Below are 21,334 nucleotides of genomic sequence, written 5' to 3'. Positions count from 1 at the left end.
TTGCTCTCTGATCCAAGAGCATCAGGCAGAGTGTTCAAGTGTCTGAGGCTGTGACAGGAAAAATCAACCCTCCAATTTTAAACAAGTTGGGAAGTTGTATGGATTTGCGTTTAAACAATTACAGAAGAGATGGAGCAGCTCCAGAGGCTGAGGTAAAGCTCCAAGCCCACCGTAGCATGGAGCTTCTATGCTGTTGTGAACTGAGCAGAAATGTCCTGTGTTGACTCCTTCCTGTGTTTTGAGAGACTTCTTAATGTAATATGTACCAATTAAATCCTTACTTAAATATTTTTCAGGTGCAGAGCTGTAAACTGTAATCCCAAATATCAAGTATATTGTGCTGTGTGTACAGCAGTGAGTCTAGCTCTTGAGGAGTACACCAGAGGATAAAGATATGATCGGGAATCAAATATTTAGGGGTCTGTACTCCCTTTCCCTAACAGAAAGTTATATAAAGCGGAAGTAACTTGACATAAATCACAGTGCAATAAGATGTGTATGCAGGCAAATTCAGGCTCAGTATTTTTCATGTACTTCTCTCTGTGGCCCAGTAACTTCCAGTTTTTGGCTTGATCCTATGAATGAACTGCTTGCTGTAAATGGATGGGCAAAGTGTAGGAACTTGGAAGGTCTGTGTGGGTTCAAGTATTTTTTTCCAGCTGAAACATCTGCTTATATGATTAGCTGCTGAGCAATTAAGCTAAACAGTAATGCTTTCTGTTACAGACACAACCCTTGCCCAATAATTTATATTCATAAGGCTATTATACAGTTAAGCAAAAAATTGAATATACAGCTGTATGTGATTAAGCGATCAAGCTGTGTTGTCACAACTTCTGTCATGATGTTATAAATCCATACATCTGTACTTAGGTACGATCTGATTGTATGTATTGATTATTCCACCAAACACTAAAGATTGGCATATATGTGGAGGAGCAAAAGTTACTTTATCCTATGAATTAGAAACCAGACAAGAGGTTAAAGCGTAAGAGTGCTTCCAGTGCAGGATGTTGCAGGGTGTGCCCTGTCAGCAAATGATTACCAAGTGAGCAGGTTGCCTCTCGTTATGAAGTTAGTGATTAAAGCGTTAACTGGAGCCTCCCCGTAGGTGTAACCATGACTAAGGGAGCGCTCCTGTCAGCCGTTTGGAGGAAGGAAAGTGGGTAGGTAAATATTCCCGACATGCACTGAGGTGCGGGGAGTGTCCTGGCTTTCCAGCACTCCCAGTTTGCTAAGCAAAACAGTAATTAGCAGCTCTGTGGGTTCCATGAAGTACCAGAAGTAGCTGTCAGCCAGTGCAATGCTGTCATGCCTCTTCTAGGGCTCGGTGAAAGGTATGTGAAACTCCTCCTCTGCTTCTCCTTCTCTGATCGTATGCACAGGTAAGTGAAATGTAAAGCTGGAGCTGTTCTTCTGCTTGCTGTGTAACCTGCTGTGTCAGTAGGAACAAGGTCCTTCGCAGTCACCCAGAGCTCGAGTCAGATTCCTTTTGGGTAATTAGGGTGCCGGAGGGAGGGAGAAATGTTGGGTCAGAAATTCTCGTCAAAGAAGTTCCTAGATCTCGAGGTGTCTTGCGTGAGTCAGAGTTGTGGTTAAAACGGGCAGGTAATATGTAGTGCTGCTGCTCGGCGTGTACACGGGCATAAGCCTTCATTGCCCTTCACTCAGTCGGTGGTGTGGTTTAAAAGGTTACATCAGTGACCTTGTCTGTTCTTTTTGGCGGGTAAAAGCAATCCTTCCTAAGCAACCTGAAATAGAAAGTAACTTCTCTTCATTATAATGGATTACTTAGTGTTTGAAATAGATGTGGTGCAAGCCTTGCTCTATCATGGTTGTGTGAAAGGAGGGAGCTTGTGTATCTCTTTGTGATTCAAAGTTAAGGGGCTCTATTCACAGATAAATACCAACTTTTGGTTTCAGTAATTGAAGCCCACTCTGAACCTGCCTGAGCAGAGGGTTACGCTCTGTTTTGTATTCAAGTAGTGCTCTTACTGCTCCCTGCTGTAGCAGTGAATATTTAAAACAAAGTGTAAAGAAGCCTGCAAGATAAAACCCCCCTTGTTTTCAGTGGGGAAAATGCAAATGTTTGGAGTAAGTACTTTCTTCTGATTAGACTTTTGCTTTGGTGATGAGGACATCTAACAAAAAGTAAAAACAAAACCAACATGAAGGCTGATGTAACTAGAGCGTGTGACTAGGTAAAGACTAGTAAAATTATTTGGCTGATACTGAATATCTTATGTATGTGAATAAATTCTAAACTCATTTTTACAGAAACAGATAATGGTCCAAAATTTTGCTCAATACCAGACACTTCTGAGTTTAAAAAATAACTGGGTATATGTGCTGCTGTGCCTATAGTGCATAGCTCTTTGTGCTGTACAAAATATTGGATATATATGCTGTTGATAGCTAAGCTAATAGACAGCTGAGCCTTGTGGTTCCTAAAGAAAAAACTAAGAAAGTTCACCCCATCCTAACTTCCTGTGGTTTTGGAACAGCTTTAGGAAGCACTGGGTCAAAATACCTGGTAATCTTTAGGGAATTTTGAGTTTTTAGTTTTTCTTAACACTGGTAGGAGCTCAGTGTTGCACATTGCTTGCTCTGCAGTCCCCATCTTAATATAAGGGCACGCCAAAAAGTACATTCAGGCTGTTAACACAGAAATTAAAATGCTGCTTTGCTGTTCCTGATTGGCTCAACTCTGGATGCCGGGTGTCCCTCTCCTTCCAGCCCTCCTCTACAGCTGCCTCCTTTTATCCTTGTGTAAAAGTCCGCGTGGCTGTTTGCTCTTACCTTTGCTTTGTCATTCTTCTACTGTCTTCTTCCTGTGCTGTCCCCTTAAGCAAATAACTTAAAGATCACTGCACTTAATAAAATTAAACAAGTCCTTTCATCTGCCTCTCCACTAACATTTTGACTTTCTTGGGAAAAAAAATGTTCTGGGATTGTGCAGTGGTCTTCTTTACCTTTCCTTTTCCCGGACTTCTCCAATAGTTGCAGTCTCCCTCTAGATGTGCTCATTTTGCATCTGCTGCATTTCTCATTTACTCCTGTCTCCCTTCTGTTTCTTTTCTTTCCTTCCAAAAGTATTTTAGGCTTCAGTCAGTATTCCTTTGAGCATTAAGTTTCTTATTAGTTAAGTTTCAGGCCAGGAGGTTAGTCCAGGCAAGGTCCTACTTTCAAGGTCTTACCTGTCTGAGGGAATTGTGAGGTTCTAGTCCGGTTTAATGTCATGATGGAGATGCCTGTCTGACACCAAGCAAGTCAGGCGACAGCTTTGAATAGATGGCCAAACCGTATATTGTTGGAAGAGCTAGAAAATTAGCGTGTTCTTGTTAGTTCAAATCAAAGGGAACAATGGAAAAAACACATTTTATTTCTCTTTGCTTCCTCAAAAGAACTACAGGGAAATTACATGGAACATAATAAAATACCAGGAGGTGATAAAAAATGTGGCAGCTTTGTGGATTTATTGAGTGCCAGTGTAAATATACTGTCATTTGTGGTGTCAAGTAATTGTGCTAGGGAAGTCGTTGTGTGTTCTCAACCTGCAGATTTTGGGGTTAACTAAAAATAAAGGCCGCAAGATGCATGTAGCCAAAATGTGCCTATGGGAAGGGTACATGGAGAAGTGTTCTATTTCTAGAGTGAACTGAAGGTGTGGAAATATTTTGTACAAGCCTGATAAGCCATACTGATCACATAACTGAGGAAAATGTAATGAGCGTTTTCTGTGCTTCTGCACAAGCCAGCTATAGGTGAAAAGTCCAGTCTTTGTCCAAGCTAATTGGTCAGCAAGGGACAGAAAAAGGGGAGGCAACTGGTGAAAAATTGGTCCCATCACCAACTACGCTTCCCATTTGTTTAATTAATTGTAAGCATTTTAATGGCATCCATCTGATTTAAGGTATTCTCAAGGCTTTTAAGGCAAATAATTTACTCAGAGCCATTCTCTGTGTAACGGAACAGGTAGTTCAGTGATATCTTTTTATTGTGTTAAAGATCAGTTCTCTCAATCTGTAGAGATCAGCTTTTTCTTTCATGTGAATCATTTTAAGAACAAATTCTATGGAAAAGAACGCAACCATGAGCAATGAAGCGATGCTAGAGCTTGCTAGAGTTATTGCTCTAGGTTTAATAGTGGTGACTTGGCTATCTGCTCTTCTTAACGTGTTGTTTCCAGACAGATGGGAGAAAGCTTAAATGTATATCCAGTTATTCAAGTGCCAGTGTACATAAACTCCTCTGCATCTTTTAAAATTGTTTTGAAATTACACTGGCATAGACAGTTGATTTAGTTAGAGGTATTAGTAAATCACATAAAATGAGATTTCAAGGTGTGGCCAATGGTTACTGAACTCATTTCAGAGGCAAAGAAACAACACTATTATACCAGCATACAGCAATCTCTTTCTTGTATACAAACTCATGTCTGTACAGACATCCCTGGGCTTATTTGGCTTTCAGGTATGTTTTTGCCTTGATGGATGTCACCCAAAGGACAATGGGTATGTGAGATCCTTCCTGCTCTTTTCAGTGAGCTTCTGGTCAAGTGCTGGTAGAAACCCCAACTGCTTGCATAAAGCTCATTTTGGTAGTGCACTCTGGTTTTAGAGGTTGTGAAATAACTATGTGTTTTGTAGGGTGAAGATAATGTATTTTTATGCATAGCTTCTCGTTTTTCCACATATATTTTTTTAGAATTCATTCATCTATGACTATGGAAACTTTATGTAACTTCTTCTAAAAAAGAAGCTTTGGTGTAGTATAGGATCATTTGTGCAGAAGCTACTCACTCTCTAGCTAGCCATGGTCCTTCCAGGCCTGAATTTCTTTTCTGAGTTTCTTTTCTGAAGGCTACTTGTCATTAGTATTGTAGACAATAAATGACTTTTCAGATGTCTTTGTCCAGGCTCTGTCCTATGCAGTCGAACATCAGACTCGAGTCAATCTCCTGGCATAACATCAAGTGCTGTTAAGCAAATTTCTCTGTCATCATGCCCAAATAAGAGAGAAAGAAAAATGGAACGATCAACTTCCAATGTAGTCTTTGTAGATTTCATTCCTTTCAGTGTGATTAATTTTTTTGCCACATTTGTGTGGTGCCACTTCTTGGGCTGAGACTATTTTTTTTTTCAGTGCAGCATCAGTTGTCAATCTTGAGTCTCTGAGTTTCTTCAGTTACTTTCCTCATTCTGCCTCTTCTTCTAGTACCTGAGGGGGAATGAAAGCAGCCACGACTCTGTAATTAAGCTTGTTGAACAATGCATTGTTGGAGTCTCATGGATCTGGCTTGTTGCCTACACAATGTGCTGGAATCACTACTCAGAGATCTGTAAACTATATTGCTACATCACTTTAATTATAGCCTTGTTCTCTCTTTAATATCTCAGCCTCTTTCTTTGTGTGCTGTGGGACACTGCCAGTGATCAACAATTCCACTTGTCTTGTTTTACAAACCTGGTTAAGGGCGGTTTGCTGAGTCACTCTTTTTTGGGTGACCCTGGGCAATGCTCTATCCATAATTAACAAATGAATCCTAAACAGTAAATCTGTTGCAGTCTCAGTCTACTAACAAGTGAAGCATAATCAGGGAGTTGTAGAGTAGTCCTAAAACTTCTCAAGAAAGTCCTGATAGAAGTGGTACTTGGGATTTAAGGCACCATGATATACTTGGTGGGAATGGCTTATGACTTTTTTTAGTAGAAGTGGAAAATATTTTGGTATTAAGGCTAAGTACAGAGTAGTCAAAATGTAGTATAGTTAGCTCTTAGCTTGAGTGACCAAGCGTGTTTCACTTGGAAAACTAGGGCTTTGTTGTTGTGCTTACTATTTAGTCTTTCTTAGTGGCATTAGTGCATATAATTAATTTTTAACCTTTTGTTTAGATTCATCTCTTCTGAATAAATGAAGAAAGTGACTATGAAAGCACAGCATCTACCTTCTGTTTCCATCAATGAGGAGAAGTTCATAACCAGGTAAATTATTTTTAAAATGCCCAAACCCAAACATTTAATGTCTTTGTTGCTTTCTTTCAAGTTACTCTCTATATATTCATTAACAGGGGATCCTGTAGAGAATGAACCTGTAGCAGCAGCAATTTCTACAACTTGCTTGCTGTGAAATGTCTACAGAACAAAGTTACCCTTTATATGGATTTCAGAGAACAGAGCAGTAAACCTTTTGATCTGTGGATTTTGTTCATTAGGTAGAACAGCACTTTTAGAGGATACTGAAATAAAATTCCAAACAAGGGAAGAAGACTTGCCTATCTTTGAAGTCATTTGGAATTGAACAGGAGTTCCAGTGTTTAACTTGAGCTCTACTTGTTTGAGACATGGCATTTGGTCTGTAGCCCCAGATGTCAGGGTTTGCAGAAAGACCTATTGGGCTGCCAGCTCTATTCTGTGACGAGTGAAAGTGGTTCTTTAACCTATTTGTAAAAAGCCTGGAATTGCACCCAAACTGTATTTCATATGATGCTTTTTCACAGTTAAATTTGGCTGGTCAGAATTTTTCCTGATGCTGCCATAAACCCTGAGCTACCAATGTATAGTTCCATCCCCTTTTTAGGGGATTAATCTTTCCCTTGTTGACCAGAGCACAGGAGCTGGAAGAGGAAGTTCCTTTTTTACTTCATTTCCACCACTCTAGATCTTCCAGTGGGAAGAAGCTAACTGTAAACACACCCAAGGATGGGGCCTGTCATAGAATTTCTCAGGCACTAATAAGTATTTGCATCTGAGTCCTGATGGTTAGATATGTGACACGAGCAGTGCTGTTGATTTCTCCCTTTTTAAGGAAGGGTGTCAGAGCTTTGCCCAAAGCACATAGTCAATGAATGCATTCCTCCCCCTCTCCTAAAGAGTTGCTCCTTTTATACTGTTACTAATTTGGGACATAGTGCTTTTGTGTCAGAGGTAATTAATCTGTGTGAACTTTCATATACTTGGCATACAAAAGCATTTGAAAATGTATCAGATGAACCAATGTCTCTGGGTTTTTAGTCGATAATGTATTTGTCTGTTCAAGAGGTGAAATGTGGATCCTGGTCAATCCTGCTTTTACAATCATGGTTTAAAGTGCTCTTCAAGTTTCTTTGCCTTGTGAAAAAACAAATAAGTATTTCAAGAATCAATAACATATTCCATATGCACTCAAACTTTTTCCAATGCAATTTCCAGATTACAGTCCCTCATATATACCTTGAATCTGCTGTTACATTACTCCTCTTCCAGTTGTATCATGCAAATCTTGCTGATGTGGCAAGCCTGCTGTTTGGGAATTGCACAACACCTGGATCAAAAGACTGACCAAAGCATGTGGGATTATTTGGCTGACTGAACTATTATGTCTTGAAGCACAACTGCCATAAATATCCATGGGTAAATGCGTAGGGCTTGAGGGAGAAGAGGACACAGGTGAATTTTTCTGGGTTAGTGTTTCAAGTAAACACAGTCTGGGCTCTGTTGTGGTTTACCACCAGGGCACTTGACCTTACAGCTCCCTTATGTCCTGCTCTTGTTACTGAAGAAAGCGGTGAATCTGCAGTATTTGTTACCTTTTTTAGGGGGTTGTCTCTAAGTCGTTCTACCAGTTACTTAGCTTTGGCTTTCATTAATGGCTGCATTTGGCTGTTGTCACAAAGCTGTGTGATAAGGAACAGTTTTGCAACACAACAGAGCTGCCAATTTTCTGGCAGTGTAACTCTAAAGAGATGACCATGTGCCTCTTGGTTAGGGCAGTCTTTGGGCCTTTGTGGTGAGGATGTGTTACAGTAAGACTCATTCTGGAAGTAGTACGCTGGTTCATGTGTTATTCCTTTCTGGGACTGAAAGAAGTAACGAAAGCTTTTCTTGTCTAATGTCTCCACTACACAAGGACAAACAAGTCAGTGTGAGCTGCTGTTTAATCTCTCCCTCAGGGCTTTTCTAATCACTTGTGTGGTTTGTCACTGTTGGTTGCACTAATGCAAGACTGAAACCTGAAAGATTTATTTGTGCAAACTTCTGTGAAAGTTAATGGGGCATTCTTCTAGACAAGGCGAGAAACCAAGTAAATCTTCAGAGCTTGTTCTGAGAAACAGAATCTACCTTGGAGATAACCCTTACCACATCACTCGGTGCTTTTAGCCTATGATCTTATTTGCCTTTGCAGCCAACATGGACTAAGAGTAATAGATGGGCCTCTGAGTGTGATCCAAGTCCTTATTTATTCCTAATCTGTCTTCAGGGAACTGATCTCCCCAGCTGTCTACCTGGAAAGAGCTTGCAAAATAACAGCTGACAATACAATGATTGCCAATGTATTAGGTTGCAAAGTATAAAAAGACTCATGTTTTAAGCACCTCACAAGCAGGATCAGCAGGTCTATCACATCTGTCATACAAAACTACTTCTTTCCTACTTGCATGTTAATCTTACATAGCATCTGGATTTTGCCTGTGTATGAGGCAAAAACGTGCTTAATCTTGCTTACCTTTAGCCAGCATGATCAAAACTTCAGTTGTATCTGATTCATATTGAAGTCCGTTAAAACTTTCCCTTTCAGTGGGATGACCTGAATACAAACCCTCATAGCTCATGGGACACAAAGAACCTCTAATGAGCTATTCCAACACAATGGAGAGAAAGGCTTTCACCACCTGTATTTCTAGGATTTAAGAGCAAAGTGACTTGAAGTAAATGTTGAAGATACTGGTTTGGAACCTAGCACTCTGTTGATAAAGCCACTTAAAAATTGGGGTGCGGGGTGGGGGGCGGAGTTGCAATAGGGTGACAAAGTAAATAATATACATCCAGAGTGTTAGAAGGGAATGCAGTTAACCTTGTTGAGCTTAGTGGTGCAGCCCTTGTCCTAATGTTACCTGCTGAGTAAAAGCCCTGTTATCTTTCCCTTCTTGACAGAGGAAAAGGCTCACCAAGTAACAGGACACTGCCAAGTTCAGCTCATTAAGTGGAGCAAGGGAGGGATGGGGTATGTCAGGGAAAGCTTTTCACTAGCACACTGTGTGTGCCCCTTGGCCCCAAGCACAGCAGACACATTAACTGGCCTCCCTGCTCCCCCCACTTCCCTCTCCAGTGTGTCAGCCGCCAAGCCCAGGGGAAGGCTGTGTTCCCGCTGACAGGTGTCCTTGTTGGGTTCTCAGGCAGCGGTGTCCATCAGTCCCCCTCTGCTTCAACACAGTGTCAGATGTGTGTGCACCTCACCCCGAAGGATGAAACAGGTGCTACAGGTCTCCATCCCATGTAGAGACTCGCATCATGACATAGTTCTGCTTAGTGTTATTGAGAGATACTGTGTTGTCCAGATGCTTTGGGTATGTAAAAATGATGAGGTGGCTGGGAAACACAACCCTGTGTAATGCACCTGCCTTGAGCATTCAGAGACTGTAGATAGGGGAGGCGGGAGGTGGACGAAGAGTGCCCTTTCATAATCCACAGAAGAGGGTGTATGCTGCTGGATTGAGACTGTGACAGTCCCAGGAGAAGGTACTTCTGTTGTCTAACTTAAGATCATACATAGCAGTTTCCAACCAAAATTATTTATTTGTATTTCTTTGTGTAATCCACAGGATTCCTTGTGGAATCCTCCTATTCTCTTGCAGTGATTTCTTGGAGTGTCTTATTATTTTAGGTGAGATCCCCTGAGCAACACTGACTTTTTTTTTTTTTAAGTCTGCATTTAACTGTGCAGCCATTTAAGCAGTCTGAGTAAACTGAGTCATAATCTGATCAGAGAGAGATGCTTTGAAATAATATTCATTTCACCCCTGAAAATATCCCTCTGAACTGCTTTGCAGTGATGTACAAGCTGATCCCATTCCTAGGGGACAGATCACTCTTAGGTTTGTCATCTCTGATAAGAGTGCCACTATCACTATTGATAATGTACTCGTGTTCTGGGATGTGGGTGTGTTGTGACTGTTACAGGAAAACAAATGTTAAAAATTCCACTGAAACTATTCATGTCAGTGTTTTCAGCACCTCAAGGCTGTAGTGTAAAGTTTCTCTCTAAATCTATCTCTCACAGAAGGTGTAATACTTTGCATATAATCTCGGTCCATATATTCCTACACCTCTGACATTATTTCTTTGATGTTCTTGGTGAAGTCTGACAGAGGAAATATTAAAATGCAAGTCCTACTGAGAGTCATCCCAATGTGTGAGTTGGTTTTCAGTGACAGTGCTAGAAGTCAATTTTTGGTTTTGGGGTGGGTTGGTTGGTTTGGTTTTGTTTTTTACTTAAAATTGGTTCAGGAGTTGTAATGGTACTCCTGATTGTAATACATGGATCTTAGAAGAGTTCAGTAGGTCTCTGTGGAACTTACTGTGGGAAGTTTGCAAAAGCCGTCTGTTTTGCATGTGGTTCAGCTGTTGTAGTATCTCATACCAGACAAAACCATGGAAATAATACACTATTTGGAAATAAAACTTGGTGTCTTCATTCACCACTGCAGGACAGTACATGAAACCATTGTGACTGTTAGTCATCTTGGTGCTTTCTGTGAGGAAGACTTCGTATGCTTCCATCCAATTGTTTCCCATGCCTAATGATCTCTGCTGGTGGAAACTGCTTTATTGAATTACAATCTAAACAATCTTTGCTGTTTAATTGGTGTGGGAAGAATGTTTCATTTTTGGTGGTCCTGAAATACATATACTTAATTCTGCCTTTTTTCAGTCTTCCTTAGCCTGAGCTGCAACTTGCTTTTTGTCTTCATGGTTGATGCCTTTTATTACTCCCCCTGCTCTTCTTTGGACTCTGTCAACTTGGTGTGTATCCTTCTTCAGAAGTAGTGCTAAGAAGGCAGAGTACTTGGACCAGATTGGGCCTTGAGCTGTAATTCAAGCAGCCTTGCTCCGAAGCAGATATTCCTGTGTGTATCTCCTTGTATGATCGTTACTTCTTATACAACAGCATGGCACCGATGGGATCAGCAGTTGCTTAGCAGTAACCGAAAGGTGCTCTTCCACAGCGCTGGTGCCGAAGCAATCACCCCCCAGCCTATGTTTGTACAACATGGCATTTATTGCTTCTTACTCATTTATAAGGGCTGTGTAGGCAGCGTTGGTGATGTGGGCTGTTTGCTCAGGAGGGAGCAGAGAGCTGGTGCTGCCCTGCACTATGACTTTAACCTACCTGGGGTGCTGTCTGTGCACCCACAGGTTGCTCAGGGTTTCAGGGTGTTGAGTAGCCCAGTGAAATTTCCCAGGATGTTTGGAAATCACGTAGTTAAAATCCAGTAGCTACAGTTCATTCGTTCCAAAGTTGTCAAAGGGGAAAGGAGGTGGCTGCAGCCTAGAAACTGGGAAGTGTGGTAGCTCTAATTTGGTTATTTTGAAATACCATCAAATTCGATACATTTTCTGAAACTCTCTTCTGCAGTGTTGTGAGTTTATCAATGATGGAGACAGGTATTGTTATCACTAAGTTTTAAACTATGTTAGCACCAGTGTGCCTCACATTGCTTTGCTGCCTCAATGCAGTGTTTTCAAAGCAGAATGTTATGTTTCTTTTTTTTAATTGCGTCATGAATTTATGTTTGAAATCTGAGATAACAGGCAAGTTTATAATCCTTGCTTGGCAGAGGTTCTTTTCATCTCCATCCTTTTTCCTCCAACCAAAGAGTTAGTGCAAAGTCATTATGCTTCAGACAGAAGGAAATGGAAATATTTTGTCTCAGCATACTGTAGAAATTTCAAAATAAAAAGAGTATCTGTAAAAATAGAAAAAAACAATAGAAATCATTATGTGGGGAAACAAATTGTAACTTAACTAAAATAATCTGCAACGCTGGTGCATGGGAGTGTTGTTCCTGTTTGCTTCCCTCTCATGACTATAACAGAAGTTCAAAGTACAAGTTATTCTGGGGCAGTGTAATTAACCTCACATCAGATGGTGACTGTCTAATTTCCTCTGTGTATCAGGTCTTTCAAGAAGCGACATATAAGCAACCCAGTATCCTCACAAAATTCTACTCCTGGAAATTGATCCTTACCAAACCTGTAACAAAGATGCAGTGGGTAATACAGATGCAGGGTGTTACCCTGCCACTTAGCACCTGGATTTTACAGTGACAAAGATGTTAAACTATTCTTCTTTTCATTGGGATCTTTCATTCTAGAGAGCAGCTCAGTTCTCTTTTGAAGACTTATAACTCTTACTATTCCGATCAAGAAAACCTGCAACTGTCACATAATCAGGTAAGGATCTATGTAAAAATAATACAGAAAGCACAGTGTAAGAGTAGGAAAGGCACCAATGGGTGCTGATGTTTAGCATGGCTAGACTGAACAGTGTAGGATATCTGTTGTGTGTTAGTATATTAGGTGGAATATATCAGTGTAATACAAATGCCACAGCAAGTGCTACAGTCAGAAGCTGTGAGGACAAGAGCAGAAATAGATATGTTCAGACTCGTGGGAGTTCCAGATTTTTAACAGTGTGATCTTCTTTCCATCCCATTTGTTAGCATATCACAGGAAACCATTCATTAGTTTGACATCTCAAATCTTTTATCATTAGCTGGGAGAGCATAGTACTGCAAATATTTCTGTGGGATGCAGTTCCCCTTTCCCCTTCTGCTTGAACCCACAGTGTGTAATGGCAGGACTGCTGTCCCTTGCGTCAAGGAGAGACTGCCGCTCTCTCCTCAAATGTAAACTGTTAGTACAGAGAAAATGCTCATAAGCGTAGCCCCAGGAGTGCATCCTCTGTGGGGACCAGAACGGCGTGTGGAGATGAAGGATGGATAAAAGCGTGAATCATGTTTCTCATACCTGAGTCCCTGGTTCAGAGGTCTGAACTTCCTTCTCCTTTACAAGCTGCGTTTCTATTGTTTTGAGATATCAAGACCCAAATGGCTATTAGAGCAATTCTGGGCAAAAATGGTCTGAAAATGGGCGGTCCTTACTTCTCTCTCCCAGCTCCTTCTGCAGTGACAGAGTTCTGTGTCAGCAAGAATGGGGACCAATAATGGCTTTTGACAGATGCCGTGCTTTGCATCAAGGACGATTTAATTAACTGCTTCTTCCGCCTCCACGAGCAGTTGTTCCTCCCCTTTATCACCGTCATAGCACCCTGGTTTCAGAAGAGCTAGTTGTCCAAGTAGAATAAATAGGATTTGACTCGTAATTGTATGGAATTATGGACGTGTTGGTCAGAAAACCGCCTGGTTGCATTAAGACTAATGCTGACACGAGGTCAGGTCAGCTGTGGCTTTAGCTAGCTGGCCTGAAAATAGGTTAAGTATGGAGGCCACACGGCCTCTATAGGTGACCTGTTCTAGGGCTGTTTTTGCCTCAGATTTCATTGTATTGCTGTTACTTTGAGGGGAAATCAGTTATTATTACTTGATTATTATTGCTCAATTATTATGCAACACTCTGTATTTCTTTTTTTTTTTTTTTTTCCAGCAAGAAGGAAGCAAAACATTTATTGAAGGAATCTTGTCAATATTCTGGGGAGTCCGACACCCGATCCGGTTAAAAATTCAGGATGAGAAGCAGATACCCTCTTTTGTCACCCTGAAGACAACAGAGAATGTGGGTTTGTTCCCTAATAAAAGGTAATGGATTAACTTCCACAAGGAGGAGGCAGGCTAGTGTTTCAAGACAGCTGATGTAGGTGGCTTCAATGGATATAGCTGGTTGTATATCCCAGAAGGCTGTGGTGGTCCCTTGCCCAGCAGTACTCTGTGCCCGGTGTAACTGGTGTGGTCTTTTGACAGCTTCTGCTGGGCAGGAAGATGCATCTTTGTAGCATATTCATTGCATTTTTGGCTTTCAGCTTAAGAACAGCTGAGAAGGTGGAGAAGGCTGCTCTTGTCTATACTGACTATTCCCATGAAAGTACTGGCAAATTTATGCACATAAAAATTGATAAAAAAACCCCAACCCACATGTATATATGTACTCCCAAAAACATGGGTAGCCCCTGAAAGACCTCATGTCAGTGCACATTTTACAGCGTGAAGCAAAAAGCTGGGAGGTTAGTTCTAAGTGATTGTCTTTTGCAGATTACCTTCCCGAGTACTTCAGGTGTGAAACCATTGTTTCTCAGGGCAAAATTCAAGCCAGGGACAAATACTGGCTTTTTCCGTGCAAAATCTGATGTTAAAGCCCCTTAGAAATACGCACAGATCAGCTGCTCATTCTGGCTGCTGCCTGTGATGTTTCATATCGGAGTGCATTGTGCTGATCTGACTCCTGCTAGGTTTGCCATATCTTTAAAAACTGATGTAGGTTCTCGGACTATTTCTTCTTCCTGTTTTGAATGATATTTCCCAAGCCTTGGTTGATGACTTTTGAATCGTATCTGATGAGCTGAAGCAAAGTAATGTGTAATATGGAGGCTCAGCCAATGTTTACCCTGAATGAAATGTGGAATTTATCAGGGAGTCAGAGCTTGTTTTTTTAATTATCCATTGTCTGAGATGGCATGTGGTGCACGTTTGGATTGTGGAATTAATTCTACCATCACTGCAGTTGTGGAGTTCTAGTAAAGTCAGGGACAGTCTTCGTCCCTATTTCTTGCCGTTGAAATTAAAGGATGTGACATGACAGGAGTAACAGCAATGAACTTGAGTTTGAGGCAAATTTGGTTCTCTTTGTTCACCTTGACCAGATCTGCTGATATGGGCTGCGTGTGGCCTGTAGGATAGGTTCCAGTCTGGAAGTTAAAGTTCTGCTTTGCCTTTTATTTCTTAAAAAAACTTATAACTGGTGGAGATCTGAATCTTGAAGTGAATAATTAATGATCACAGAAATGTGAAGTTGCCCTGACATGCTTTAAGGTATGTAGAGCAGCTTGACTGTTTGATCTTAAATGAACTTTTTAAATGCATGGAACACAACTGAGATCATAATTTGACATGTTTGTTGGAGTTAGCTGAATATTGTTTTGAATATATATATATATATAGGAAATAAATTTTTAATATTTTCTTACAAATTGGTTTATTCTCAGTCGGAGCAGTAACTGGCCAAAGACTTTCTGCTAGAGAGTTTATGCAATAAATTATGGAAATACTGTTATAAAGTTGAATTTTAAAACAGAATGGATTGAACTCCTTGTTCTCGTACATAACTGGTTTGGATAGCATGAGGGGCTAGTATGGTAATTTAAACTTTCATGTCCCCATCTGTGTAACAGACTTGATGCATCCTGTAACTATTTAAACCACAATATGTGTGTGTTTTCTGTGTGCCTGCCTGATATCCTACATGTGAGTAATCCATGGCATTCCCATAAAATAAATAAAGAATTACTGCAAATTATTTAAGGGACATCATGCTTGATGTTCAACAGACTCTAAATAGGATTGCATTACATCTGGGTTCCGTAGTCATATCACATTTTACTAACCAATTCTATATTGACATAAACTAAAATTACTGGCTTCTGTAGTTGTGCTCTATAGAGTTTTGAAAGGGGATAGGAATATGTTACACGAAGCCTGGCTACAGGATAAATTGAAATCACTGAGTTAATGAAGAGTAATCAACTATAAATATGTTTGGTATTTCAGGGGAATGACACGTTGGGGAGAGTTTGATGACCTACATCATATTAGCGGGGACACATTGAAATCTACTGAAGAAAAGCCAGACCTTGAGAAAAGTTAGTGTTGGTGCTGTTACATTCACTAAAGATTCCTTGTTCTGTGACTGTGCAAAAATAATTTGGCACACTAGAACTTCGGTGCCAATAAAGGGAAATATTCTTCTGTCTGTGTTTAACTTTATTAAATTCTAGTGAAACACTGACTTTTGACTGGTTAGTGAAACCATTGCTGTGCAGATAACTTTCCAAATGGCCAGTGCCAGCAGCCTGCGTTTTCACCAAAGAAATCATTTCCAAGAAGTGAAGAAAATAGGAGACTGTAACCGCCAGAGACAGCCTATTGCTCTTCACCATATGCCTATGCCTTGCTCCTCTCCCATTCCACACCCACACCCCAAAGTTAAAAATGTAAAAAAATAAAATTAAAAAAAAAATCTCTCCACTGAGAGCTTCCTTCCTGTGGGGGTGCTGGCAAGGAGGGTAGAGCAAGCTGATGCGGTTTGATTTTTGTCTAGGTTATTCATGTTATGAAAGCCGCACTCTGAAGTCCACGAGCGAGCAGGAACATGACTGTGCTACCCTGCCCAGGGCTGTCAGCAATGCTGCAGCTGTGCGGAAGAGGACCAAGTTCCCCATGGTAGCGAGGACAGAAGTAGAAACTCACAGGGTTTCAATTAATGGCCACTTCTACAACTACGAGGTATGAATGTTTGTGCTTGTCTTTCATCACATGAAGTAGGGACAGGTAAAAATGTCCAGCAAGCTTCTGGACTCTCCTGCACCCCCTTAGCCAAGGCTCAGCCCTCCCTGGCCCCACAGCAGGGCCAGGCTGGTGCCGCTGTGTCTGGTTTCAGGTGTGCCTGGCCACTGCGCAGTGGGGTCCGCAGCGGTCCTGCGTACCCAGGCTGCTCTCCTGAGGGTATCGCCCGCCCTTTGCTGCATGGCAGCAGTGGCAGCACACCCGACAGTTTGCCTTGTCCCAGAGCTGTGCTGGTTTGTATCCTATTGAGTCCTCATACTCATGCCCTTCTGCTGCTATTTTTATTCCTAGACATCAGTTTTTACTCCAGCTTTTGGATCAGAAACCAAAATAAGAATAAACAGCCAGATGAGAACAAGAGAAGTAATAGAACAATTGCTTCGAAAGTTTAAGGTAACTCTGCATGTTTGCAGAAGCAAGAGCAGCTGTGTTTTAGAAATGTTAACTCAAGCGTGTCGCACCAGTGCTGTGTGAAAGGCAGAAAATAACTGGGAGGGGGGATAATGCATAGAAACAAACGACGCGGGCCATTTTTTAAGGAATGAGTTTTATTTTACAAATGTTTCACAGCTTTTTGAGCCTAGAAAAGTTATACTGGGTGCAAAGTGTGCAGTGAAGGAAAAACTACAGAACCGCTTCTCTATATAGTTCTGCACAGGAGGGGGAAATGCTGCTGCACTTTCAACATGTCCTAGGCCAAAGAAAGGATGTTTGCTCAATGCACGCTGCCGTGCTTCCCTCTAGTGACGCTACCCAGTAATCGTGTCTTGCTTAAAACAATAGGGAATTCTCTTTTAGCCCAAGTGTCTGGGAGATGCATTCTCTTAGATCCAGGCACATGGAAAGCTCCAGAAAGTCAGTTAGAACTAGTGCTCAAAATCAGTGCCATACTGTCTGAAACTACTTTTATTTTTTCTTGGTACCATCTTCCATTAACATGATTATACCTAGTCTGAAATATGTTTACCATTGGTGCTGTGTATTTCTCCAGTATCTTTAGTCTGTGTAGCTCCTTAGTGTACAATTTTTGATAATTCACCATTTAGCTTGCCTGGAGACTTTCCTATTGCAGAACTACTTCATACAGTTAACAAGACTTGGTAGTGTAATACTAGAAGGAGAAGTTGACTTCTATGAATAATAAGGAATGGAAATACAGAGCATCATGTTGTAAAGTTGTACTGAATAAGCTGAAAAATAAATGTTCAAAAGGACTGCTATTTTCTGAATGTGGTTGTGCGGACAAGTGGATAGGGCGAGATCACAGGGTTTTACCCTATTGGTAATACTCCTGGCAAGTCTGTGGGTCACCCAAAAAGGAAGTTGTATGAAGTAGTTAAGAGTGCTCCAAGGAAACAAGACTTGAAAGATCTGGTATTGTCCAAGATGGTATGTTACTTATTTGGACAGTATGGTAATGTAAGTAATCATGAGGTAGTGGGGTACCAGGACATGAACACGGCAGCGTAGCTTTCTACCTTATCCAAATCCAGTATCTTTTAACTTTTCCACAGACAGGATCCCAGTCTCAGACTTTGAACTAAATATCTGAGTTGAGAAGCACAGAGAGTATCTGCTGACAGTCAAATGCTAGGAAAGTACATCAGTCAGTCTGAATAGTTTTTTCTTTGTGTTTAACAGATAGAAAACAGCCCGCATGAATTTGCACTTTATATTATCCATGCGTCTGGAGGTAAGTCAGACACAGCTGCATGACCACTTCGTCCCTAATTATCCTCTGTGTGTGCGTGTGGACTGCTTAACTTGGAGCGACAGGATTTGTCATGGGCATCTGTCTTAGTTGAGTCTGTGAGTGTGGTGTGGTGTTTTGGCTTCTCTGGAGACCCTTAGAGATGTGTGGTCCCCTGGTGGAGAGGAAAACCTGAGTAACTGTGTTCTGGGTGCTTTCCCTGTGCTACCGTTCTGGATGGTTCGGCTAAACAGACCTTCATTTTTCCTTTAATGAAAGGCTGTGTTAGATATGCTCTTCTGCTCTAACTTTTGTTCTGCACAGCCACACTGCAGCTGTGGGATGCCAGGCTCCTCCTGGTAGTGTTGTGGGATATGTTAGTTGACAGTTTTGGATGGTAGTCCTGGATTGCAGATGCCTAGTTAAAAGTACTCATTTTTCAGTGGAAAATGTTTACTTGTGCAACACACTTTTTATTTCTTCAGGAAAAAGTAAATTTGATCTTTATTAAAAGGAATACCTGAAAGAATGGGAGAGAACCGATGGGCATGTACCTTAAATGTCAAAATATGAAATTGAAAGGGTGTTTGATAATTTTGAAGTAGATTTTGTTTTAGGGAGTCACAGTCAAGATGCTAGGCCTGGGATCAGTCTCTTAAATGCTTACTCAACTATGTAAATTGCAACTCCTTTGTGTTGCCTCTACCAGTTTCCTTCAAAATGCATAATATGTCAGGTGCCACATCATCCTGAACACATGTATTAGAGACTTGTTAGGTATCTAATAATTGCACATCAGCCAAATACAGGATATTGGTCAAGGTATCATTGAATGAGGTATCTATCTAGAGGTGCTGTTGTACATTCTGTGCATCACAACATTTCTTGTAAATCCTAGAAAAGAAGCAGCTGAGGAGTGCGGACGTTCCCTTACTGCACAGACTCTTGCAGGGGCCTTCGGAGAAGATTGCCAAGTTTTTTCTCATGGACAGGGATGTGGAAGAGGTTAGCAGTGATGTATGTATATCTTCAATTCTAATAGTTCACAGTATTTTTCCCAATTAGCATAGTTGCTAAGGTGCATTTCTTGTCATCTTTTCGATAGGTTGCTCAGTATATTCAATTTCATCTTCCCTTTTTGGAATCGATTCTGCACAGAATAAATGAAGAAGAACAACAGGAGATTCAACAGACAATTGCAAGGTAAATAGAAGTAAAATGAGTGGGGTCACTTGGAGTCCAGGAGAGTGTTTACAATTATGGTTTGGCTCAAGAGGTGAATACATGTATGTGGCAGAGTGTAGACAGAACACTGTGCTGTCACAAATTAAGTTAAATTTTGTGGGATTTATAATGTTTTCTGTTTCTGGTAAACCCAGAAGAGCTGTTGCTGTTAAAGATTCCAGAATAAATACTGACTACACACACATGGGGGGGATCTTTTCAGAAAATTCGACCACTCAGGTTTTCTTCTGGTTACTTCATTTGTTTTTTGAGCCTTAGACTGGTTCCTCAGTTGCTACTTGCAGCAGTGTGTTTCTTTGAACACATACTGGAGTACTGTTTGGGTAGTGTAGTTTTTAAGATAGATTAGTGCCAAATTCTTAATGTTCTGTTAAAACTTCACTTCTGATTGATGGCATGAGTTCTTTCGATGGAACCTCAAAATGTACGACAGGTACAAGTTAGCAACACAGTGGTATTTCTGAAAATGTGAGTCCTGAGGTCAAAAGCAATGTGAGTCTGTACCAGCTGTGGATCTGTTATCAAATGACTGTCTGATAATCACTTTGAATCAGTGGCCAAGAAATGTAAAGAAAAAATTAGTAGAAATTGTCACTTTCTATCAGAGAAGCTTTCATTACATTTTTCAGCCATTCAACTAGCACGTTAGAATTAGGGTTGAATTTTTGCAGGGTTCTGTGTTATTTAAATGCATTCTCTCCTCGTCTCAGGTATATGAAAGAGAGGAGCATGATATGCCAGCACCTTCATAGTCGAATTGTTAAAAAAACAGAGACTACTGTTTGATGTGAATGGCCCCACATGCTGCCTTCGCCAAAGGGAAGCCAGTAGGTTTGCTTGAATGTGCCATGACTGAAGAGCACTTAAAGCACAGGGGTGTTCAAAATACTGGAGTTTATCCTGGTTAATTATGCAATCGAAACTGAAGCCACTCCTCTACAGCTTTGGAATACTGGTTGGGAACCACCGAAGAAGAGGTACTAGATCCCCTGGAAGACTGATGCTGAATCTAGTTTGAAGCTTAAGATAGGGGAAAAAAATCCTGTGAAAAGCATAAGGCTTAAAGACCTGCTCATTGACAAACCATTACCAAAAGTCTAGCATATAAGAAAAATATTGCAATAACCAATGTGTAAATTGTACTGAAAATATGAAAAATAAGTATATGGTTTTCCTTCTATTAGAGGAATGTTGAATTATGTTAGGAGGAAGCTTTTCAGCAGAGATAAGTTGCAAAAGGTACTTATGAATCTGAGACTGCAGTTATGCTTTTCACTTATGGTAAAAAACAAAACAAAACAACCCCAAACAAAAGCCTGCACAAGATAGACCTGAAATCCCACTGGCTTCAGATTGGTAGATGCCTGACTTGCTTAAGCTTTTAGCTACAGTTAGGAAAAATATAAATGGAAACCCTCCCGCTTAATAGCTACTCAGCTCTTAAACATAAGAGGGAATTTATCTCTGAAATATCTCTTGAACTACAAAGTAAGAACTCTCGCTAAATGCTGTTATATCTGCTTGACTGGGTCCTGAAGGCACCTCAGCGTTTGTTGTTTCTGAAACAAATGATTCCCTGTAACTTCCTGTGGTTTGTATTTAAAGGTGGAAAAGAGAAGTGTTGGGTGCAAGAGGCTGAGTATCACAGCCATGATGGGGCTGGGTTGGCAGCCTTCCCCAGATGCAGCTTGGGTGTAGCCTGGCCCCAGCACAGAGTGTAGCAGCCAGCTGTCAGGTCCTGTCTGGCTGAGTAGTGCTGAATTTTAAAGCTCAAACTGTAGAGATTTAAATAAAATCCAAATGGTGCACAATTAATTGCCTTCCTGTATTAATTTGTCTTTTTTTTACATGGTATCTGTGTTTTGCCTCAGTGAGCTTTGACTTGCACAGTTAACAAGATAAACACTATGACAAGGAGGAAATCAGCTTCCAGTATATGTTGCCTAGAAATCATGTGGAATAAATCAAACATGAAAAACTTTACACTGCCTGAGATGATGTTACTTGGATGATAACTTTAAAAATGAAAAGTCAGTGTGCTAATTAAAGCTATTGTGGTTGGTGCA

At 40.8% G+C, this 21,334-nt stretch overlaps 1 protein-coding gene across 2 annotated transcripts; it reads left to right on the top strand.

The window, feature by feature from the left end:
• Positions 1-1,185: 1,185 nt before the first annotated feature.
• RASSF6 (Ras association domain family member 6) lies at positions 1,186-21,079 on the top strand. 2 transcript variants are annotated; one of them, XM_074905346.1, is made up of 11 exons: positions 1,186-1,337; positions 5,895-5,984; positions 12,134-12,212; positions 13,425-13,576; positions 15,539-15,630; positions 16,089-16,273; positions 16,625-16,726; positions 17,975-18,026; positions 18,922-19,040; positions 19,129-19,226; positions 19,979-21,079. In XM_074905346.1, the coding sequence occupies exons 2-11, from the start codon at positions 5,914-5,916 to the stop codon at positions 20,052-20,054; spliced, it is 1,026 nt and encodes a 341-aa protein (XP_074761447.1). In that variant the 5' UTR covers positions 1,186-1,337; positions 5,895-5,913; the 3' UTR covers positions 20,055-21,079. The 2 variants fall into 2 exon arrangements, with proteins under 2 accessions (XP_074761447.1, XP_074761446.1); XM_074905345.1 differs by having other exon boundaries at positions 1,204-1,385.
• Positions 21,080-21,334: the final 255 nt, after the last annotated feature.

The sequence above is a fragment of the Athene noctua genome, chromosome 4 (genome assembly GCF_965140245.1).
Source record: "Athene noctua chromosome 4, bAthNoc1.hap1.1, whole genome shotgun sequence".
NCBI lineage: Eukaryota > Metazoa > Chordata > Aves > Strigiformes > Strigidae > Athene > Athene noctua.
Note: the sequence above shows the minus strand (reverse complement) of the source record. Positions and strands in the feature narration are given on the sequence as shown.

Bases quoted from the DNA above. Each gene is read 5' to 3' on its own strand.
- RASSF6 (XM_074905346.1), top strand. From the start codon at position 5,914: ATGAAGAAAGTGACTATGAAAGCACAGCATCTACCTTCTGTTTCCATC. The intron at 15,631-16,088 runs GTTAGTGTTGGT...ATTTTTGTCTAG, and splicing joins AAAGCCAGACCTTGAGAAAA to GTTATTCATGTTATGAAAGC. The intron at 19,041-19,128 runs GTATGTATATCT...TCTTTTCGATAG, and splicing joins TGGAAGAGGTTAGCAGTGAT to GTTGCTCAGTATATTCAATT.